The sequence below is a fragment of the Orcinus orca genome, chromosome 19 (genome assembly GCF_937001465.1).
Source record: "Orcinus orca chromosome 19, mOrcOrc1.1, whole genome shotgun sequence".
In the NCBI taxonomy this organism is placed as follows: domain Eukaryota; kingdom Metazoa; phylum Chordata; class Mammalia; order Artiodactyla; family Delphinidae; genus Orcinus; species Orcinus orca.
The window spans coordinates 23224152-23245033 of NC_064577.1; the positions used below are offsets into that span (position 1 = coordinate 23224152).

General features: G+C 51.8%; 1 protein-coding gene across 1 annotated transcript; it reads right to left on the bottom strand.

The window, feature by feature from the left end:
- Positions 1–14337: 14337 nt before the first annotated feature.
- On the bottom strand, positions 14338–15285 carry LOC101277521 (60S ribosomal protein L10-like). Its single transcript, XM_004275408.4, has 2 exons — positions 15164–15285; positions 14338–15058 (listed from the first exon to the last, which is right to left on the bottom strand). The coding sequence occupies exons 1-2, from the start codon at positions 15213–15215 to the stop codon at positions 14391–14393; spliced, it is 720 nt and encodes a 239-aa protein (XP_004275456.2). The 5' UTR covers positions 15216–15285; the 3' UTR covers positions 14338–14390.
- Between the last annotated feature and the right edge of the window lie 5597 nt (positions 15286–20882).

Sequence of the window (20882 nt, forward strand, 5' to 3'; positions counted from 1 at the left end):
GCTATGTGAGAGGCTGTCTCCCAGGCCATAGTCCTCAGTAAGGTCCCAGAATAAAACGTAACTCAAAACTTTTAGGTTGTGCATTTTTTCCTTTCCGTCGACAGTGTCAAAATTGAGTTGAATTGTTAGACACCCAGTTGGTGTCAGAGAATTAGAGAACTGGTTGGTGTCAGGAGGGGGAAAAAACCTCACTTGTGAATATTAGATGCAAAATCCTAAATTACTAGCAAATAAAATCAAGCATCCAGCTAGGGTTTATTTCAGGAATGCAAGTGATGCGATATACTAAAGTCAGTCAAGGTAAGTCATCACATTAGTAGAAAAAAAATCGTAAACCATGTTGGTGCACAGCTAAAAGTGATGACCTCAGGGAAAGTGGTTTCAAGAAGTAAGATCAGATGCATCTTTCCTTCTTCCCTCTGGGTCCTACCCCTCCAGTCTGAGTTAATTTGTAGGAGAAAACTGCACTCTGTTCCAGGCCTGGCCTGGCCTGAGCTAAAGGCTGTATCACCTGTTAAGTCACAAGGACCCCTGATTACAGGACCCTCTGGCTTTGCATTTTGAGCCCCATCTCTGGTTCTGCATGTCTTTTACTGATGCTTCAATCTGCAAGACAAAACAGAAGGAGGCTAGCAAGCTGGTACTATTGAACAATTAATTATTGTACCAGGTGCTCTGGCAGGTCCTAGAAAAACAAATATCAATCAAGGTCCTGGAAGATTAAGTAACTCATCAAAAGTCCCACTGCTGATACATGGCAGGGCTGAGATATGAACGCAGTCAGTCTGGTTCCCGAATTCATAGTCTTCTTTATTCTGTGTCACTAACTCTATGTGTGGATCACTAAGCATAATACTAAGCTTTAAGTGTTAAATTGACATAAGTTACATATGCTGTGAAAGTGTAAAGGAAAGAGATTAATTTGACTGGGGGTAGGTTGGTTTAGAAGAGCTTTAAAGAAAGAAGCAGCATTTAAACTGGAACTTAGAAGACGACAGTTTTCACCAGCAGTGAATGAAGGTGTGTTAGTCAGGACAGACTGGGTTATGCTGCAGTAACAAAGGTTTAACACAACAAAGATTTGTTTCTCTTATGCAAATGCTAATTCATTGTCCTGGCAATGTCCAGGGCACTCCCTCAATGCCATGACTCATCCATGGTCCACATGCCTTCACAAGCGCGGTGCAGGGAAGACACCAAAAGTGGAGAATTTGCACCTGTCTTTCAATGCTTTTAGCCTGGAAACCACACGTATCACTACTGCTTGTAGCCTGTTGGCTCTAAGACAGCACATGGGATATTGGGTGAGAATTTTTTGCCTCTGCCACTGAGAAACGGGGCGTTCCAGACTGAGGAGCAAACATGTGCAAAGGCGTGAGAGGATAAAAATGCATGGTATGCAACGTAAGAGCAAAGAGACCTAGGACCCAATAGGCCTGGACGATCATTTCATAGATGTATTAGTTTGCTCGGGCTGCCGTAACAAAATACCACAGACCGTGGGGCTTAAACTTTGGAAACGTATGTTCTCACAGTTCTGGAGGTCGGAAAGTCTGAGGTCGGGGTACCAGCAATGTTGTTTTCTCCTGAGGCCTCTCTCCTTGGCTTGCAGACGGACATCCCTCTGCCCCCGTGCCCCTGGTGTCTCTCCGTGTGTCTTAATCTCCTCTCATTAGGACACCAGACAAATTGGATTAGGGCCCAAATGAATGGCATCATTTGACCTTAATCACCTCTTTAAAGGCTTTACCTCTGTTGCAGATTGAATGTTGGCATCTTCCCCAAATTCATATATTGAAGCCCTAACACCCGATGGGACTGTATTTGGAGGTGGTGCCTCTCGGAAGTTATTAACGTGAAATGAGGTCATAAGGGTGGGGCCTGGATCTGATAGGATTAGAGCTCAGGAGGAGAGAGACCGAAGAGCTTGCTCTCTCCCTCTCTCTCCCTGGGAACTCACAGAGAGGTGGCAGCTGCCTACAAGCCAGAGAGATGCTTCAGAATGAGACCCACCTTGCCGGCCCCTCGATCTTGAAGTTCCAGAACGGCGAGAAAATAGACTTCTGTTGTTTAAGCCGCCCAGCACGTAGCTATCCTGAACGGACTAAGACAGGCTCCAAACACAGTCACAGTCTGAGAAGCTGGGGGTTAGGGCTTCGACACATGAAGCTGGGGGACACAATTCAGCCCATGACGACAGGCACGTGGAAGCTGTCGGGGAGGAACGTCATAGTTTGCCTTGATTCACAAGATCACAGAAGGCAACAAAAAGGGGGGCACGCAGAGGTGGGAGCCCGGAGAGCGGGTGAGTGCAACAGTTCAGGCGGCAGCCCAAGGACTGGGAGGGTGGGGACTGGGGGCATGCTGGTCCCTGGAGACTGGATTCGCCTTGGAGAGGGGCGGAGAACATGACTGCAAGGCGTCCAGGCTCCAGCGCAGGAAGCACAAAGAAGCGGCCCGTCTTGGAAGAGGAAGATTTCAGTTTGCGCCGTGCTGCTGGAGCGGCATCACAACGTCTAGGGGACGACTGGAAACAGCGCCCCCAGGTCCGGGGGAAGAGGGAGGACAGGCAGCCACAGGGAGGGCAGAGCAGAAGCAGAGGGATGGGGCTGCAGGTGTCAGGGTGTGTGCAGACGACCGCCCTCGGAACGCGGGTCTCCCTTCCCACCCCCCCTCACACCACTACCTCCTGCTGCTACACGTCCACCGGGGGCCCCCCAAGTGCGGCCAACGCCCTGACTCCTGCCCACCTAGTCCAAAGCCGTCCAGACCGATTGCTCCCTCCTTATCTCACTGTCTCACTCTAGCGATTTTCCTGCAGTTCATCCAATTCCATGTAACCTTGTATAAACCTCAGTTCACAAGGCCCTTTCACAGGCATGAAGGTACCCATGGTCTGAACGGGGCAGTGGTCTTCCCAGCCTCGCGGACGCTTTCTATGTCAGCTCTGTGGCCCTGGGCCAGTCATCTAACCTCTCTGAACCTCAGGGTTTTCATCCACTGCAGAAATACGCAATACCTGCTTCATCTACTTAAACAAGCAGTTGTGAAGATCAAATGAAAACACTGAATGTGAAACAGCGTTATCATCTCTAAGGCAATCCAGGAACAGTGACATCTGGGGTGGGAGTGGCAGTGATACAAGTTATTGTCACATGATGCCCTTTAGGGGTCAACCAATAAGGTTACATGAGAAAAGCTCAGCCAGACAACCGAATCCAAAGAGAGCGACTGAACTGAGTGCTTCCTCTAGAGCCAACTGTATGATCGCTACAAATAAACAACATGATCTCTGTCCTCTGGGAGCCGGGGCAGCAAAATACGGAGACAGGTAGAGATGACACGTCACAGGATAAAGCGTGTCGCAGCTGGGCGTACGGGGGTGCTGCAGAGGAGCTCAGAGGGAGCGGAGAGCTTCTGCATGGTCAACGGGTGCTTCCTGGAGGGAGTGGACTTTGAAGGGAGCCCACGATGTGGCCAGGCCGGGGTGCGCTGGAGGTGAAAGGTCAGGCGGGGAGCCCTGAACTGGAGACACGCCACCCGCCACCCCGGAGGCTGGTAGGCCCCCCACGTCCCCAGGGCGGGAGGAGGGGGGACACACGACGTCCTAGGTCAGTGCCGAGGGCTGGGCTGTCCTATTTCCACCTGCTGCTAAACCGGCACCGGCAGCAGAACCACAATCCCGAGAAGCGGCCGAGATCAGGGGCAAAGGTCACGGCCGCTCCGGGCCCAGCGCCGGCCCCTCAGCTGCCCGCGGGACCGGCCGGGGCCCAGGGCCGCCCGGGGCTCCTCGTGCGAGACCCAGCGCGAGCCCGTCCGCACAGACGCGCTCTCGGCTCGCGGGATCCTTCTGGAACGGAAATGACGCGTTTCCGCTCCACTCGGAGCTGCAGTGCTTGGCCTCCTGCAAGGTCGGGGCCTGGGGGCGTCTCGGGCCACGGGGGCACCGAGCGGCTCCCAGCGGAGAAGGGGGCGCGGGACACCCCAGGAGGCGGCCGGAGGGCGGCTGCTTCCCCCGGACTCGGGCTGGGACCGAGGAGCGGCAGGGGGTCACTCCTTCCCCAACACACACACACACACGCACACGCACACGCACACGCACACACACACACACACCCCTGTTACGCTCATTTCTGATGACAGGGCTTAGAGCTCCATCCTCTCCCTCACAGCTTTGCAAGTTATACATAACTCTTCCTGAAAATACTGTACTTCGCTGGGTGAAGCCACCAGCTTCTTAGTAGAGACTCAGGGGGAGCTAGTTAGGCGTTTTACCTGCTTTGCCAGTTAGAAATGTAACCTCCTCTGATGAAAAAAAATCAGCAGGCTCATTCCTTTCCCTTTGTGTTAAAATAAATCAATCTACAAAGAATTTGAAACCCTTCAAAGGGGATTAACAAGAGCTATTTTCAAAAACGCAACAGAGACAAATTTCTTTCCAGCAGGGAGGGCCCACTTTGCACAAAGGGTTTGCCAGGAAGAGGGGAACGTGTGTGCACCGTGTATGTTCTTAGGGAGTTCCCGTGGTCTGAATGTTTGTGTCCCCCCCAGATTCAACCTAACCCCCAAAGCAATCATCTCCCACAGTAGGTGGGGTGACGAGGGTGGAATCCTCACGTGTGGGATCAGTGCCCGTATAAAGGAGACCCGGAAGCTCCCTCGCCCCTTCTACCATGTGAGAACACAGCCAGAAGTCTGCGACCAGGAAGAGGGTCCTCACCAGAGCCCAACCCTGCTTGCTGGTACCCGATCTCAGACCTCCAGCCTCCAGAAGAGGGAGAAATAAATTTCTGTTGTTTGGAGGCTGTGGTATTTTGTTACAGCAGCCCAATGGACTCAGACAGGAGTCTTCCCATTAGGGCACAGAATAATTTTCCTCGGTAAATTCACTTAAGTGGTTCCCCTTTAAAAAGTTATAATAAATGTAAAGTGCAAAAACAAATATGACTGACCCCTAGACTCTCAGAGAGGCAACCTCAGCCACCTCCTTTTCTGAAGCAGAAACTCTGTCCACCAACAACAGAAAACCTGCCTTGATTTTAACGCTCTTCAGAAAGGATGATGCTGTGGCCTTTCTCCGAGCCCCCCATCTTCTGTGTTCTGTGTGCATCCCTCCTGCGGGTCTCCTTTCATCAGACACAGGGAAGACCCCCCGGCCCTTTCCCAACACACAGACACACACACACACACACACACACACACACACACACACACACACAGTTGACCAGACCACAACCTCAGCTTCCCGGCTGTAACAAGAGGTCATCGTTGGCCTGTCAGACCCCACAGTAGGCCTAGCGTCTCCACTCTCAGATTCCAGCTCACTGAGGTATGACATCAAGCATTTCAAGGAACCCAGTCACTAAAAGTATCAGAAGCCATGGCTTCAACATCCGTCTGCCCACAGTCATGGTTTCTCCTCACATTACGTGGCTGTCACTCTCCACGAGCTCTCAGCGAGCGGAGCTCCCATAAACCAGAGAGGGCTCCCTGCCAACAAGACTCATCACGTCCTTTGCTGTGCAAAGCTGTAAGCAGTTATCTTTCTTTCCTCATGAGGGCTTGTGTCCCAACCACAGCGCTGCCGTCCACAGCCCGAATGCCCAAGCCCCCCCACCATGTGGCCTCTTAGCTGCATCCAGCCTCGATATAACTTTTGTTACATCCCCAATAACCACTGAGAACCACTGTCAAGTCTTCCAGGGCCTCCCTCTAGAAACAGAACTGCCTGTTGGCCATCGCCATTGGGCCCCAGTCAACAACACACAGGCCACAGATCCACGGCGCTGTGCACGTCCCTCCTCCTGTGTCCTGGTCCTCTTCCGGCCTCAAGAACATCCTCCAAGCTCCAGCTAAGCCACCACCAAATCTTCCAGAACCCTTCTGTGACACTCCACCCAGGATAAGGTGAATGCCTGCAAGGGTGCTTCCTCTACCCGCCAGGCATTTGCCACTGCACCTGTGATGTGCCACAGGCTTGGTGTATGTGACCGCCTCCCACTACTAGACTAGAAGCCACTTGAGGACAGGGACCACGGCCCCACTGTCTTTGTTATCCAGCATCTAACGATGTCCGACACACAGTAGGTGCTTAATAAATGCTTGTTGTGGGAGGATTGTATAAATGATACCAGCAATTCTAAATCAGCCCAACCCTACACTATAATTTGAAAAGATACATGCACACCAATGTGCATAGCAGCGCTATTCACAACGGCCAAGACATGGATGCAGCCTAAATGCTCATCGACATAGGAACAGATAAAGACCATGTGGTACATGTACACATATGTGTATGTATATACTAGGGACTATTACTCAGCCATAAAAACGAATGAAATCGTGCCATTTGCAGCAACATGGATGGACCTAGAGATGATCATACTAAGTGAAGTAAGTCAGACAGAGAAAGACAAGTATCATATGATATCGCTTATACGCGGAATCTTAAAAAAAGAAAAAGATACAAATGAACTTATTTACAAAACAGAAATAGACCCACAGACATAGAAAACAAACTTGTGGTCACCAAAGGGGAAAGGGGGGGAAGGATAAATTAGGAGTCTAGGATTAACATATACACACTACTGTATATAAAAGAGCTAACCAACAAGGACCTACTGCACAGCATAGGAAACTCTACTCAGTATTTTGTAGAGTAAGGGAAAAGAATCTGAAAAAGAATCTGAAAAAGCAGGCTCAGGTCGGGGGGTGTGTGTGTGTGTGTGTGTGTGTGTGTCTGTGTGTTAGGAAAGGGCCAGGGGGTCTTCCCTGTGTCTGCTGAAAGAAGACCCGCAGGAGGGATGCACACAGAACACAGAGATGATGGGGGGCTCGGAGAAAGGCCACATGTGTATATATATACACATATATATTAGATGTATGTATCACTGTTCTGTACACCTGAAACTAACACAACATTATAAATCACCTGCACTTCAATAAGTAAATAAATAAATCAGCCCAAAAGCCTCATTATGACCCCTATTCCTTGCAGTCCTCGCTGAGGACCACCTTCTTCCCTAAATCAAGAGGAAAGCTTTTCGGAGGGCTGCAGCAAGTTTTTTCCCACCTCCCCCTAGATGGTCAGGGCTGCCGGGACACAGGAAATGACAGCCTGGGCCGGGAACAGAGCCCTGAAGGTGCCGGAGGCCACATTCTTCGGACACTGTGTGCCATCAGGTACTCCACCAGGTGAAGCTCCTGGCTTTGGATGCCCCACCTCTTTCTGCCACATCTTAAACAAGCCCAGGACCCTCCGTGGTGGGCGCCTATCACCAGGCTGTGCAAAAGGAAATCAGACGTGGGGCTGGTGGCCACGGCCACGTAGGGGTGGCACTGGGCCCGAGAGGGCAGCCTGGGAGCCACAGGAGAGAGAAGGGCCCTCCTGACCAGCACCGTTCCCCCCAGCCCTGTCACAAGCCTGTCATTTCCTAAGCAGCTGGACTTGGAGTGGACACCGGAGGACCCTGAGTAAACTCTCTAAGCTCAGGGAAAAGTGACCCCATCCATTCCTCTGGCTCACAGCCGAGTGGTCTTTTGAACTTGAATCTGACATTGCTTGCCTGCTCCAAATTCCTCCGTGGCTTCTATTGGGAAAAATCAGACCACCTTTGAAAGGCACAGGAGATTTTTACCATGTACCTTTGCCTGCCTGTGTGACCTCACACTCCCCGTGTATAAAAATCTCAGCAACAAGAAACAACTTGCGTTAAACACACCAGACTCGCACACACCTCTGCTCTGACGCACGCTGCTCCCGCTGCCTGGGTCTCCTTCCGCCTCTTCTGGGCCCAGCAGAAGCCCCGATGCAGCATCCTTCAGTCTTAGATTCAAGGGTCTGCTGGGCCTCCCCGGCTCCTGGAGTAGAATCCGAAGCCCCTGCCCACTAGACTCTGTACTTTATGTTCCTAGCATTGTAGCGAGACCAGCTTCACTGTATCACACCGACCGTTCTTCCAGTGCTGGTCCTTACTCGCCTCAGTTTCCTAACCTGTAAAATGGGGATAATTGTCAAATCTATCGCTGTAGTGTCAGTGGGAGGACTGACACCCGGAAGTGGCCGTAGGGGTTGGAAAGGGAGCCGGGGAAAGAAAGAAGGGCAATACCCCGTGCATTCCTGTGCAGGTGTGCAGGCTCCCCCCCGCCTCCGTGGGTCACTGGGGTTACGGGGAGCCTCTGGGAACAAGAGCGTGGAGGGCAGAACACCCCCAGGACAGTGCGGCCCCAGTGGGGAGGAAGCTTCTGGTAACGGACTCCTCACCGCCCTACATGGACCAAGAGGCAGCCTGGAAACTGAGATCCTGTGGTTATTAAGACCACAAGGGCTGCCCCCCGGCCCCTGCCCACATCGCCGCCGGCACTTCCCGGAGTTGGTCCCCGCGCCCCTCCCGGGCCCAGGTGATGGGGCCGCGCTCACCTTCCGCAGAAATGCCATCCTCGGCCTGTACTGCTGACCTTGGTGTCGGATTGTCATCTTGGACCCTGGCGGACGCAGAACCTGGACACCACCGGAGGGAAAAGGAAGCCCCCGGAGAGCGCGCCGGCGTCCCCGTGCGAGGGCCGGGTGGTGCGGCCTGCGGCGCCCCCGGGAAGCTGCCCGAATCCGCGCCGGCCAATCAGCGCGCCGCGCCGCGGGCCGGGCGTGCTCTGCGCCGGCGCCCACCCGCCGCCAGGGGGCGGTGTCAGGCTCCGCCGGGGCCCGCGGAGCCGCAGGTGAGCCCCGCGCGACCGGGACCCGCGTGGGAGGCTCTGCGGCCGGGGGTGAGCTTGGACCGCAGCACCAAAGCCCGGGGAGCGCAAACAGTGCATCACGGGCCTTGGCCCCCTGGCTGGGCTGCCACCAGCTCCCTGCATGGGCCTTAGCAAACTGCGTAAGAGCATCGGTCTCCTCTTCTCACGGGAGAAAAGCAAGTGAGTGGGTTGGAAGGGACACCTGTGTGTCAGGTACTATGAGGACGGAATGAGTAACCGGGCTAACCGGCAGCGGAGTGTGTTTGGCGGGGAGGAATACTGCCCCGGCTCCTCAGATGGGCTGGCTCCGAACCCGGAATTTCCACTGGCTGTGCGGTTTCAAGCCAGTTACGGAACCTTTTCCCCATCTTGTCAATGAGGATGGTGCACACTCCCTGTGCTTTTTCTTTGTGTGTGTGGGAGGTTGATTTGGGTTTAACATTACTGAGCTAATACATGTAAAAAGCACTTAGACAATATCATATGATCTCACTTATAGGTGGAATCTAAAAAAAGTGATACAAATGAACTTATTTACAAAACAGAAACAGACTCACAGACACAGAAAACAAACTTACGGTTACCAAAGGGAAAGGGGTGGGGATAAATTAGGAGGTTGGGATTAACATATACACACTGCTATACATACTAACAAAAGAGATGATCAACAAGGACCCACTGGATAGCACAGGGAACTGTACTCAATATTCTGTAATAACCTATATGGGAAAAGAACCTGAAAAAGAATGGATATATGTATCTGTATAACGGAATCACTTTGTTGTACACCTGAAACTAACCCAACGTTGTAAATCAACTATACTCCAATATAAAATAAAAATTAAATTAAAAAAAAAAAACAGAACCGTGACTGACACACGGTGAATGTCAAGTAAACCATAGTTTCTCTTATGTCTCTTGGGATTCTTAAAAATTACCATTCCTAGTGTCTTCTTTATACCCATAGTCCGAGACCTATATTATCTCAGAATAATACAAGAAGTCTTGGAGTAGTCAATGGAGGTAAGAGTACAGACTCTGGAGTCAGATTACGTGGGATCAAATCTCAACTCTGCTGTTTACTAATGAACAAACTGTGTGACTTTGGGCAAGTTACTTAATCCCTCCGTGCTTCAGTTTCTGTAAAATGGGAATGGCACAATGACTGCCTACATAACAGGGTTGTTAAGGGGAGGTAAAGGAGTACACAAATCAATAGATATCAGTTGTTACTATTATTAATATTAGTAACATTAAAGATAGTGTAATAGAAAGAGCACAAAATGAATGAAAATAGTCTCAACTTGACAACTACATCATTCCCCTGTCCTTACTTTATTCATCTATAAAGGAGGGACTAGAGCTAACCAGTCTCCGACAGGGTGAGACCTCCCAGGTCTAACAGGCAGGATTCTCAGGGCCAGGGACTTGACTGTTTTTCGTTGTAGAGCTGGGCGCCCGAGCGTGGCAGATAACGCAGACGTCAGAAGAGGGCAGGTGCGCAGTTGCCGTCAGAGGGGCAGTCAGCAAACAAGTCTTCTGATAATCTGGTTCCCATCTCAGCGGAAGAGCCGAGTTCCTGCCACGCCACTCTGACATCTTAGCTCTGGGTTAAAGTGCTGGTATAAGCGTTTCAGAAACCAGACTCTGGGGTCTGGTTGATTCACAGGGAAATGACTTGCCAGAAAGCAATGAGATGCAGCACCCTCCCTGGCGAGGCCGCCGCGATGGTGCGTGACAGAGGGCGAGAAACCGCCCATTTCATCCAGGTTCCCAAATTCATCAGGACGGGCAAGGTAATTTCAGAATCATTTTAAATTGATGTGTGTCTGCAGTTGTTTCCCGTTCTCTTATCTTGTTGATTTGGGCTTTCTCTCTTTTTTCTCAATTAGGTTAGATGGTGATTTGTCTATTATGGGATTGTGTGTGTGTGTGTGTGTGTGTGTGTGTGTGTTTACTGGAGAATCGGATTTTATTGAAAAGCTAGAACTTTAAGATCATCTAGTCATTGGATACTTATGCTGTGTAAGTTACTTAACAGATGTGAGAGGGCTCTGTAAACTAGAAAAGAACTTTAGATATCTAGAGTGGCCACCTGTATCACTTTGTGTCACCTGTGCCTTGCCTGACGTCCCCCAGTGGATCAGCAATGGATTTGGGATCAGAATCCAGGTGTGTCCCGAGTCCCAGTCATATTCGTGTCCCCCACCCTACAATGTCTCCCTCATCTAGGACACTTGTCAGTCATGGTTCTAAGTGCTTTTTTAAAATTTTTTATTTTATGTTGGAGTGTAGTTGATTTACAATGTTGTGTTAGTTTCAGGTGTACAGCAAAGTGATTCAGTTATACGTATACATATAGCCATTCTTGTTCAGATTCTTTTCCCATATAGGTTATTACAGAATATCAAGTAGAGTTCCCTGTGCTATCCAGGAGGTCCTGGTTGATTGTCTATTTTATATATAGTCTTGTGTATCTGTTAATCGCGAACTAATTTATCCCCACCCCTTTCCCCTTTGGTAACCACAAGTTTGTTTTCTGTGTCTGTGAGTCTGTTTCTATTCTCTAAATAAGTTCATTTGTGTCACTTTTTTAGATTCCCCCTATAAATGAGATCATATGTAGTAGCTCAGTAATCTTAAAACCAAAACCAACCCCCCCCCAAAGAAGAAGCACAAGGAGGGTGCAGTATCCTCACGGATAAGATGGGGAAAAGGTTCCACGACTGGCTGGAGATGCAAGAGGGAGTGGCGAATCCGAGTTCAGAGCCAGCCCACCGCAGGACTTGAACGTCGCTGTGAGGAAAATGGTTTCACCTACAGGTCCCTCCACGTCCCTTCCCCCCACTCCCTGGCTCATATTTTCGACCATGTGACTTGACCCATGGCTAACTGGACCGGGGGCACTGGAGCACCTGACCCAGGCCACCAGTCCATAGAGAGGCCGACAACCTGTAACATGGCCAAGTGTCAAATGATGAACTGGACCAACCAGATTATCACTCCTGGAGGAACCACGTGAGCCAGTAGTAGAGGCGGCCAGATCTGAAAAGAAGCCCTGAGGTGGAATCGGGCCCATGGTGGGGCAAAGCCGTAGGTGAGCTAAAGTCGGGGCGGGGGGTGGGGGGACAAAGTCTGAGCAGTGGAAGGAAGCCTGGGGTAGAAGTGAGAACGGAACAGCAGCACAGAGCAAGACAGAGAGACCGCAAGAGCTCTCACAAACGTAAGTGAAGGCCCCGGGGGCCCTTGTTGGCAAAGAGCAAATCGCACTGTCTCTAGTTAGTTTTTCGTGGAGGTGATGGGCTACAGATCAGGAGAATGATGGAGATACAGTATAGCTGTGTTTCAGCAAGACGTCTGTGGTCCACAGGGGAAAAGTGAACTTTATCACTGCCCGACCCGCAAAGCCCAAAACAAATTTGCAAGCAATCTGTAGCAAAAGTAGGATTGTATTGCCATCGTATCTGCACTCTGTCCAACCTCACCCTATACCCACCCTGGTCTTGACTCCATAGTTAATGTTTCCCTTGCCTTGATTTTTAATTTATAGCTGACCATTTTATATTACGCACCTCCTGTATGCCCCATTGGCCCAACTGTGAAAAGAGACATGGTATAAATGAATACATCGTTCAGATGAGAATTAGCTTAAGTGGACTCGTGTCTGAATGATCAAATCCCCAGTTCTTCCTTAATCATGGAGATAGGTCTATAGTTGCATGTCACAGGATTTACCCAAAATCGCATCCTATTAAAAATCATAATGATTTGGATGACAACACTGGTGACATAATGTTTACATTTTCAAAGATGCAAAATAAAAGAATGGCTAATACATTAGAAAATTGCCTTCGCCTCCAAAAATTCTTGGCAGTCTGAGCTTCCTCCAGTGTGCTTTCAAATGCCCACACTGAATCAGCATCTCTGGGTAAATCTGCAGCGTCAGGGATTTTGACTATTACCAAAAGTCATTATTGGAATAAGTCATATGAATTTCTTTTAGAAAAAAATTCTGACTTGACCCCAAACGGTTGTCAAGATAGTGTCCATTCTGTCTCTCTACCAGGTACTGTAGGAGAAATTTCTTTCCAAGTTTAGCACCGAGAAAAGCTAAGTCTTCCCTGAAAAAGAAAATCACGATGTATCCTTTTCTCTGATCAAGAGAGATGTGTATCCAGTTTCCTTTTTCACCCTGATCAGCAAAACACTTCAAATCTGGCATTAGGGTCCCTTGGAGTAACTGTAATGAACTTTTGGTTTTTAATGTTTTTCTCCAATCTGTTTTCCTATTTGAGTTCATATATCATCAGTTTTATTATCTGGGTTTTGTCATTTGGTAAGCCACAACAACTCCTTTTTGGAATGACTTGGGATATAAATTAATTACATAAATTATATGAGTAATGAGTGGGAGAGACAAGGTGGGGGAGAAAGGAAAGAAGTGTACAATCTCAAGGGTCTTCAAGATAAGTGACTGTATTTATCCAAATATTTGTCCAATCTACACTGTTTAATTTGAGCCCAAGATAACGTGTGAGAGGGAGAACAGTGTGGTGAAAATGTATTCGAATTTGATGAACACCTTGCTTTCCTTACAAGACAATTGATTAGATCACGCCTGTCCATCTAAATTGATCAGCTCGGCTGGGAAGTAAAAGGATGTCTCATTCCTGCAACTTGAGATCTCCTCTCTCCCCCCTGCATCCACATAACTTCCAGGTGAGATGCGTGAGCAAGTGAGGGAAGGAGGAAGCGGGGAGGAACGGAGGGAGGTGGCTGGCTGCCAGGACTGCAGGAATTTCACACAGAATCATCTGAGCTAAGTGAGACCTCCTATTCGCCCCCAGTTCATCCCCCCCCAATAAGGAATGTTTCCCTCCATCCTCACCATCCTAAGGAGTAGAGTCCCTGCAGTGAGTCCAGGGCAGAAATTTCCCGGAAACACTTGCTAGACGCTAACAAAGACAAATAGGGCCATACTGTCCCAGCCTCTGTCCCCCATAAGAAATCACATTCTACCTCCCTTAAACAGGAGTCAGGGGGATTCTGCTTCATAATATTGACACCTTTGCTTTTACAAGTCTCTTTCTCCCACTATAAATATATGCTCACTACTGAAAATCTGGGAATAGAGAGAAGTGAATTTTTTAAATTTTGATAATAGCTGATCTGGGAAAAGAAGTGTGAGTGACTGGGGAGGTAGGACGGAAAAGGGCGGACTGGGGCCACCAGCGCTGCTTGCCTGGGCAACTACGACGCTGTCTAAGGGGGTGGTGCTCTCTCCTGACCCCTTACCTGGCCAAACTCCAATTCACTCCTCCCACTGCGACAGGAGCCATTTTTTGTTTTAACTCCATATCTGGACATTTTACTCTTCTGCTTCGAGGGCTTCTGTTGTCCACCAGGCTCTTAGGAAAAAGCCCGTCTGTAATGAGTGCTGCAGACCCCTCAGGTGCACCCCGCCCGTCGCCCCCTTCTTCACTATGCCCCTGCCACACCGGCCCCCTTTCCATTCCTAGAACAACCCAAGCCTCCTTCTGTCCCAGGGCTGTCACGTGTGGCCAAAACTCTTCTTCATTTACTTTTTTTTTTTTTTTTTTTTTGGAAGAAAGTAGAGTTTATTAGTGGCCATAGGTGGGGAGGGGGCGCCAAGGCTCTCACGAGTGCAGGGCCCGCCATTTGTCCAGGGGGCCACGATTAGGGATGTACTTGACCCCACAGCCATCCGGAATGAGCCGCTTTTCTGCCACCATGTTTTCAAACTCATCTGCATTAAACTTAGTAAATCCCCACTTCTTGGAGATGTGGATCTTCTGGCGGCCAGGGAACTTGAACTTGGCCCTGCGGAGGGCCTCAATCACATGCTCCTCGTTCTGCAGCTTGGTGCGGATGGACATTATGACCTGGCCAATGTGGACCCTGGCCACTGTGCCCTGGGGCTTTCCAAAGGCACCACGCATACCCGTCTGGAGCCTATCAGCTCCAGCACAGGACAACATCTTGTTGATGCGGATGACGTGGAAGGGGTGGAGCCGCACTCGGATGTGAAAACCATCTTTGCCGCAGCTTTTCACCATGTACTTGTTGGCACAGATACGGGCAGCCTCCAGGGCTTCAGAGGAGAGCTGCTCACATTCATCCGACACCACGTGGCCACAGAGTGGGAACTCCTCCACTTTTGCCTTCTTCCGCCCCAGGTCAAAGATGCGGATCTCAGCATCAGGGACACCTCGGCAGAAGCGAGACTTGGGGTATGGCTTGTTCTTGCAATACCGGTAACAGCGGGCGGGGCGGCGGCCCATGGCGACAGCAAGATCTTCAGTGGCTGCAACAAAACATACAAGATCGAAAGAGCAGTCGAAGACAGGCCTTGGACTAGAGGAGAGAAACGGCAAGGGCACCGCACGAGCCACGACCGCCGACTACTCACCGCGCCGAAGGGAAAGAGCTCCATTTACTTTTGCACCTGGCTCACTTCTCATGTTTGGGGTTCCAGCCAAAACGTCACTTCCTCAGCCGAAAACCTTCCCTGACTCCCTCCCCAGACTGGGTTAGGTCCTTCAACTCTGCCTCTTCTTGGTCAACTTTCCACAACTATAATTCTTTTCACTTGTAAAAGGAAAAGGTTGGATTTGCACACCCAACTTTCTTTTTTTCTTTTTTTAAGGGAATTTCTTTATTTTTATTATTTATTTATTTATGGCTGCGTTGGGTCTTCGTTTCTGTGCGAGGGCTTTCTCTAGTTGCGGCGAGCGGGGGCCACCCTTCAGCGCGATGCGCGGGCCTCTCACTATCGCGGCCTCTCTTGTTGCGGAGCACAGGCTCCAGACGCGCAGGCTCAGTAGTTGTGGCTCACGGGCTTAGTTGCTCCGCGGCATGTGGGATCTTCCCAGACAAGGGCTCGAACCCGTGTCCCCTGCATTGGCAGGCAGACTCTCAACCACTGCGCCACCAGGCAAGGCCCCCACACCCAACTTTCATAGTAGTGTCAGTCACAGTAGCCCAAAGGTGGAAACAACCCAAACGTCCATCAATGGATGAATGGGTCAATAAAACGAAATACGTGCATATAATGGAATATTATTCAGCCTTCAAAAGGAGGAAAATCTGGCACGTGCTCCAACATGGTTGATCATTATGTGAGTCTCTCGGTACCGTCTGTCTGTCTTCCTAACCGGACCCTCAGCCCCATGAGGGCAGGGACCTGGTTCTCTTATCCACATTGCTATTTCCAGCACTTGGGGTAGAGGAGGCTTTTAGTCAATATGTGAGAGAAGGAGATGCAGAAAGACTCACAGAGAACAGAAATGAGGGACCCCGGGGCCCAGGAGTCTCCGTTTCTGTCTCTTCAGCTCTCATAGGCCCTGCTGTCCATTGATTTTGCTGCCTGTCCTTGGATGCACGGACACGTCATTGCAATCACTTTACATGAGGTGGCACAGGGCCTTTCCGTTCCTGGAGTGCCGGAACCCCCCCCGGAAACCTTCCAGATGATAATGATAATGACAACAAAACTCATAGGGCCAAGCTATCGTGAGCCCGGCGCTGGTGTGTTTTTTAAAGACAATCTTCATGTCAACTGGATACCCTGCCCACCGTTCAGGGGAGAACCTAGAGGCCCCGTGAGGCCTGGCACAGAACTAGGAAGTAGCAGAGGTAGGATTCCGGCCTAGCAGTGCAGCACCAAAGTCCACAGCGTAACTGCTATACTGCATTGCAACGCCCCCCACCCCCACCCCGGCCCCGTGAAGTGTGGCATAAATGTCTGTGGAATAAAGATGCAGGAGGCGAGGTGTAGCTGAACGGAGAAGGCTCCTCTCCCCTCCGGGCTGCTGCTCCCCGGCCCCGCCCCCCCCGCGCCTCCCCATCCAGGCGGCATCTCTTTTGCGTTGCCCACCCTGAGGAGCCCTGCCCTGGAGAGGTGGGAGATCCTGTCTCGCTGTGGCTTCCGCGGGCCCGTTTGACCCTCAGACGAAGCTCAGGTCTCTAACTTAGCCCCTATCAGAAAGAAAAGTGTTATTTCCACGTCCTTCCAACTGTGACTTTCCCAAGTCAGGGATTTTCCAGTTCCCACCCGGCTGCCTTCGGGCTCTGACTTTCCTGGGAAGAGCCCCCCTGGAAGGGCTCAGGAAGCTGACTGATGCAGGAGAGCGAAGGAAATGAAAGCAGAGGCACCTGCGAGGATTCCGTTCCACATCCACCAGTTTCACTTTCTTTCTTTAGACGCGGAGTTCCAGCCCCCGCCTCCCTCGCCCTTACTTCTCTTTGCTCCCCGTGTGGATCTCAGCACGGCTTCTCTCTCCCTCCCGTTCCTGCCCTCTTCTCCCCGCCTCTCCACCCCTTCTCTCTCTTTCCCCAGTGACAGTAGTGAGCACCTTGACCTTGGAAGCAGCAGTCCTACCCTTTGGTCTCCTTTCTCTTCTTGGGTAGGCAGCTTTTCCAGGATCAACGCCAAGGCTGCCCTGCAGACACCAAACTTTTTTCTCTTTTTCGATCCAAACTCACAAGTTATCTTCCGCGGGGACTGCTAGCATCCCGTGCCTCCGGGAGGAAGCCGGCGCCCCCTCGTGGCCGGCCCGGGATCTGCGCTAGTTTTCCAGCCATTGGTGCTCCCTAACCCTCCCGAACACACTGTTCTTTGGTCATTTCAGGCGGCCGGCTTTGTCCTGGGCCCTCGTCGAACCAGTTGCCTAGCTGAACTGGTTTGCTCCTCCTCGGCCTGAATCCCCGCCCGCACGTCCACATCTTTGACCGCTGCTGCGGGCCCGAAGCCCCCTGCGCCCCGGTCGGAGCCACGCTTCCTTCCTCTTCGCTGGGGCTGGCTCGTGCCTGCATGTGACACACAGCTTCCGGGGAACCCTGGCCCCTCTGGGACAGCTTCCCGAGACCCCTCATCCTGCCCCGGCATCGCACACTCTCCACCCGCGCCCCCATGGGACCCCCTTCCTAAACAAACTGCCTTCCGCCCCCCAGAACTCCACACTGAAAGGCAGCAGCCGTCGAGGGGCCACTCCCTAGGGACTCCCCACCTGCCCGGCCCAGCCCGGCCCAGAGGCCCCTCCTAGCTCCGCCGGACAGACACGCCCGCGCTCAGACGTACAGGCCCCTCTCCTCGGGGGCGCGCGCCACCCAGCTCCGCCTCTTTCCAGCCACGCAGGTACCAGGCATGGCCGCCAGGTGTCTTCCCTGTGTCCAGCCTCTTGTGCTCAGGCCCCTGGGTGACCCATCGCACTTCTCCACGTCACAGACCCCCAAGGACCCCTGCTGCCCCTTCGTTCTGGCCACCCCCAGAGCCACACCCTGGACCTTGTCCTCACCCAGAAATGTGCAGCCTCCAAATACTGGATTCCAGCTTCTGGCCCTGCGAGCCGGCTTCCGGGCCCTCCGGCTCTCCCTCCCTCTCTCCCCTCTCCAGGCCCGGAAAGGCCAGGGCACGCCCCGCCCAGGCCCTCGGGACACCGGGCCCCGGCGGCCACGCTACCCACCTCCTTCACAGGGCCCCAGGTCAGCAGGTGAACTGACTTCTCAGAGCCTCGTGGGCCCTGCCGCCCACAGACGTGCCTGCACATCCCCCAGGCGAGCGGAAACCTACATGCAAGAGCATAAGGGAAGCTGAGGAAAGCCCGGCTGTGACACCCGTCCGCCTTGTCACCGAGGCTGCCAGCTCACTTGAGTCCTCAAACTACACGTCCCCCCTTGAACTTGGCGGATCCCTCTGCCACCCTTCCCCACGCTAGCGCTCTTCCCCAGTGCCCGACCAGACCTCCACCCCTGTTTCTGTAGGCAACGCGGCTGGAGGATTCTGCCAGAGGGTAAGGGGCCGTTTCCCCTGTTCGAGGCCACCACCTCCAGCTGTGTGTGCTCTTTTTCTTTTAAATTAATTTTTACTGGAGTGGAGCTGATTTTCAATGTTGCGCCAGTTTCTGCCCTACAGCACAGTGAATCAGCTATGCCTGTACATACACACCCACTCTCTTTTAGATTCTATTCCCATATAGGTCATGTGTGTGCGCTTGAGTCTTTCCTGCTATCTCCTTCTTGACCCTGCTCCATCCTGTCTGTCTCTGTCCCTGTCTCCCTGTCCCCTTCTCCCTTGGCTACTGGGCTTGCCAAGAATAGCCTGGTGAGACCAGTGATACGAGTCCAATTGTGTCCCCAAAGAAGTTATGCCCAAGGGCTTCCCTGGTGGCACAGTGGTTAAGAATCCGCCTGCCAACGCAGGGGACACGGGTTCAAGCGCTGGTCCAGGAAGATCCCACATGCCGCGGAGCAACTAAGCCCGTGCGCCACAACTACTGAGCCTGTGCTCTAGAGCCTGTGAGCCACAACTACTGAGCCCGCGTGCCACAACTACTGAAGCCCGCGCGCCTAGACCCCGTGCTCCCAACGAGAGAAGCCACTGCAGTGAGAAGCCTGTGCACTGCAACGAAGAGTAGCCCCTGCTCGCCGCAACTAGAGAAAAAAAAAAAAAGCTCGTGCGCAGCAACGAACACCTAACACAGTCAAAAATAAATAAATTTTTAAAAAAAGAATCACATTGAGCATATTAAAAAAAAAAAAAAAGATATGCCCAAGTTCTGACACCCACTACTTGAGAATGTGACCTTATTAGGAAACACGGTCTGTACAGAGAAAATCAAATTAAAATGAGGTCAGATGGACCCTAACCCAATATGACTGGCGTCTTTATAAAAAGGGGAAATTTGGACGGAAGGAGGACGATGGCCATGGGAGCGGAGTGATGCGTGTACAAGCAAGGGGTGCCCAGAGTGCTGGCAAACACCAGATGCTGGAAGAAGCAAAGAAGCATCCTCCCCTAGAGCCGTCAGAGAGAGCGTGGCCCTGGCCGCACTTGAATTAGGACGCGTAGCCCCCAGAATGGAGACAGTTCATTTCCACTGTTTGAAGTCACCCAGTGTTGGTACTTTGTTATAGCAGCAGCCCTGGGAAGGTCAGACAGCTGGGGAGGCGATGCCACGGTCAAGACCATCAGGTAAAAGTTCGGGATGCTCTGGTGGGCTCTTCACACTATTTCCCAAGGGTGACTCACAGCTCCCTGGAGAGAAGCAGGCTGGGACTCAAGGGCCCGGGCTTTCTTTTCCTTTCTTCTGTGTTTCCAGGAAGCCCTTGGAACAGATGTAGAAACAGCTCTTTCCATCCAGCCTGGCATCTTGCTTCCAGAGGCAAGAGGCTGGGCAGGCCAGCAGGTTAACATTTAAGCAGGCCTGAGCATCATGCTCTCATGTGAAAACTGGGGCCTGGCAACTGGCCTCCTCCCAACCCCAATTCCCCATCCCCCTATCCCCCCACCATCTCCCCATCGCCCCTCCCCCCCGGGCCTTGAAAGAGGGGAAAGAGGGGAATATATATATTCAGTCAGTATTCGTCGCTCGCTGTCAGCACTCGGGAAGCAGGGACCCTGTCGTGTTCATCTTTCTGGTCTGGGGCTCTGCTCCTAGGAGGAGCTCCCAGGTGTTTGGTAAAATGAATTTGTGAAGCAGTTGTGGAGTCATCCGTCAGGTCCACGTTGGAGCAACAGGACACAGAGGACCTTTACTCTGGGGAGGGTTTCCAGCCCCCTGTTCTATCAGGCTCCTGCCAGCAGCCCCTGGCAGTAGCCGTGTGATAACAAAGGATCCCACAGTTTTGCAGGAGACCCACAGCCTCTTTTCTCCCAAGCTCTCACCTCCCGGACTCCCAGACCCAAGGCGGGGCCGGAGGGGGCGGATGTTGATGTGGGACATGAGCAACTGCACTTTCAAGTGACCTGTTGGCTGTCAGAGCTTCTCCAAGCCAGCGTCTGACAGGTAAATGCAAGATGCTTTCCATGTTCCCAGGGCCACAGTCGGGGCAAAGTACCCCGAGGGGTGGGACAGAAGCGTGGAGGGTCGAGGAACATGAGTGGCCTCAGGTCACATCCCCACATGGGCCATACAGAGCCCTTGTCTTGGTCTCTCGGTGTGACAGCAGTTGTGCTCCCGCCTGGAAAAAGCTTTACCATATTTACATGTGATAAGGACGTTGCCGTATTTACAAGTGGTAAGTGCCACCCCGACTGGTTGAATGACTGAGGGCTGAGTGGGGATCCCATAAATCCTTAAGCATTTATTGAGCCTTATTATCTGCACACTGTGGTGGGGAATCAAAGG

Bases quoted from the DNA above. Each gene is read 5' to 3' on its own strand.
- LOC101277521 (XM_004275408.4), bottom strand. From the start codon at position 15,215: ATGAGAAGTGAGCCAGGTGCAAAAGTAAATGGAGCTCTTTCCCTTCGG. The intron at 15,059-15,163 runs GTGAGTAGTCGG...GTTTTGTTGCAG, and splicing joins AGCTCTTTCCCTTCGGCGCG to CCACTGAAGATCTTGCTGTC.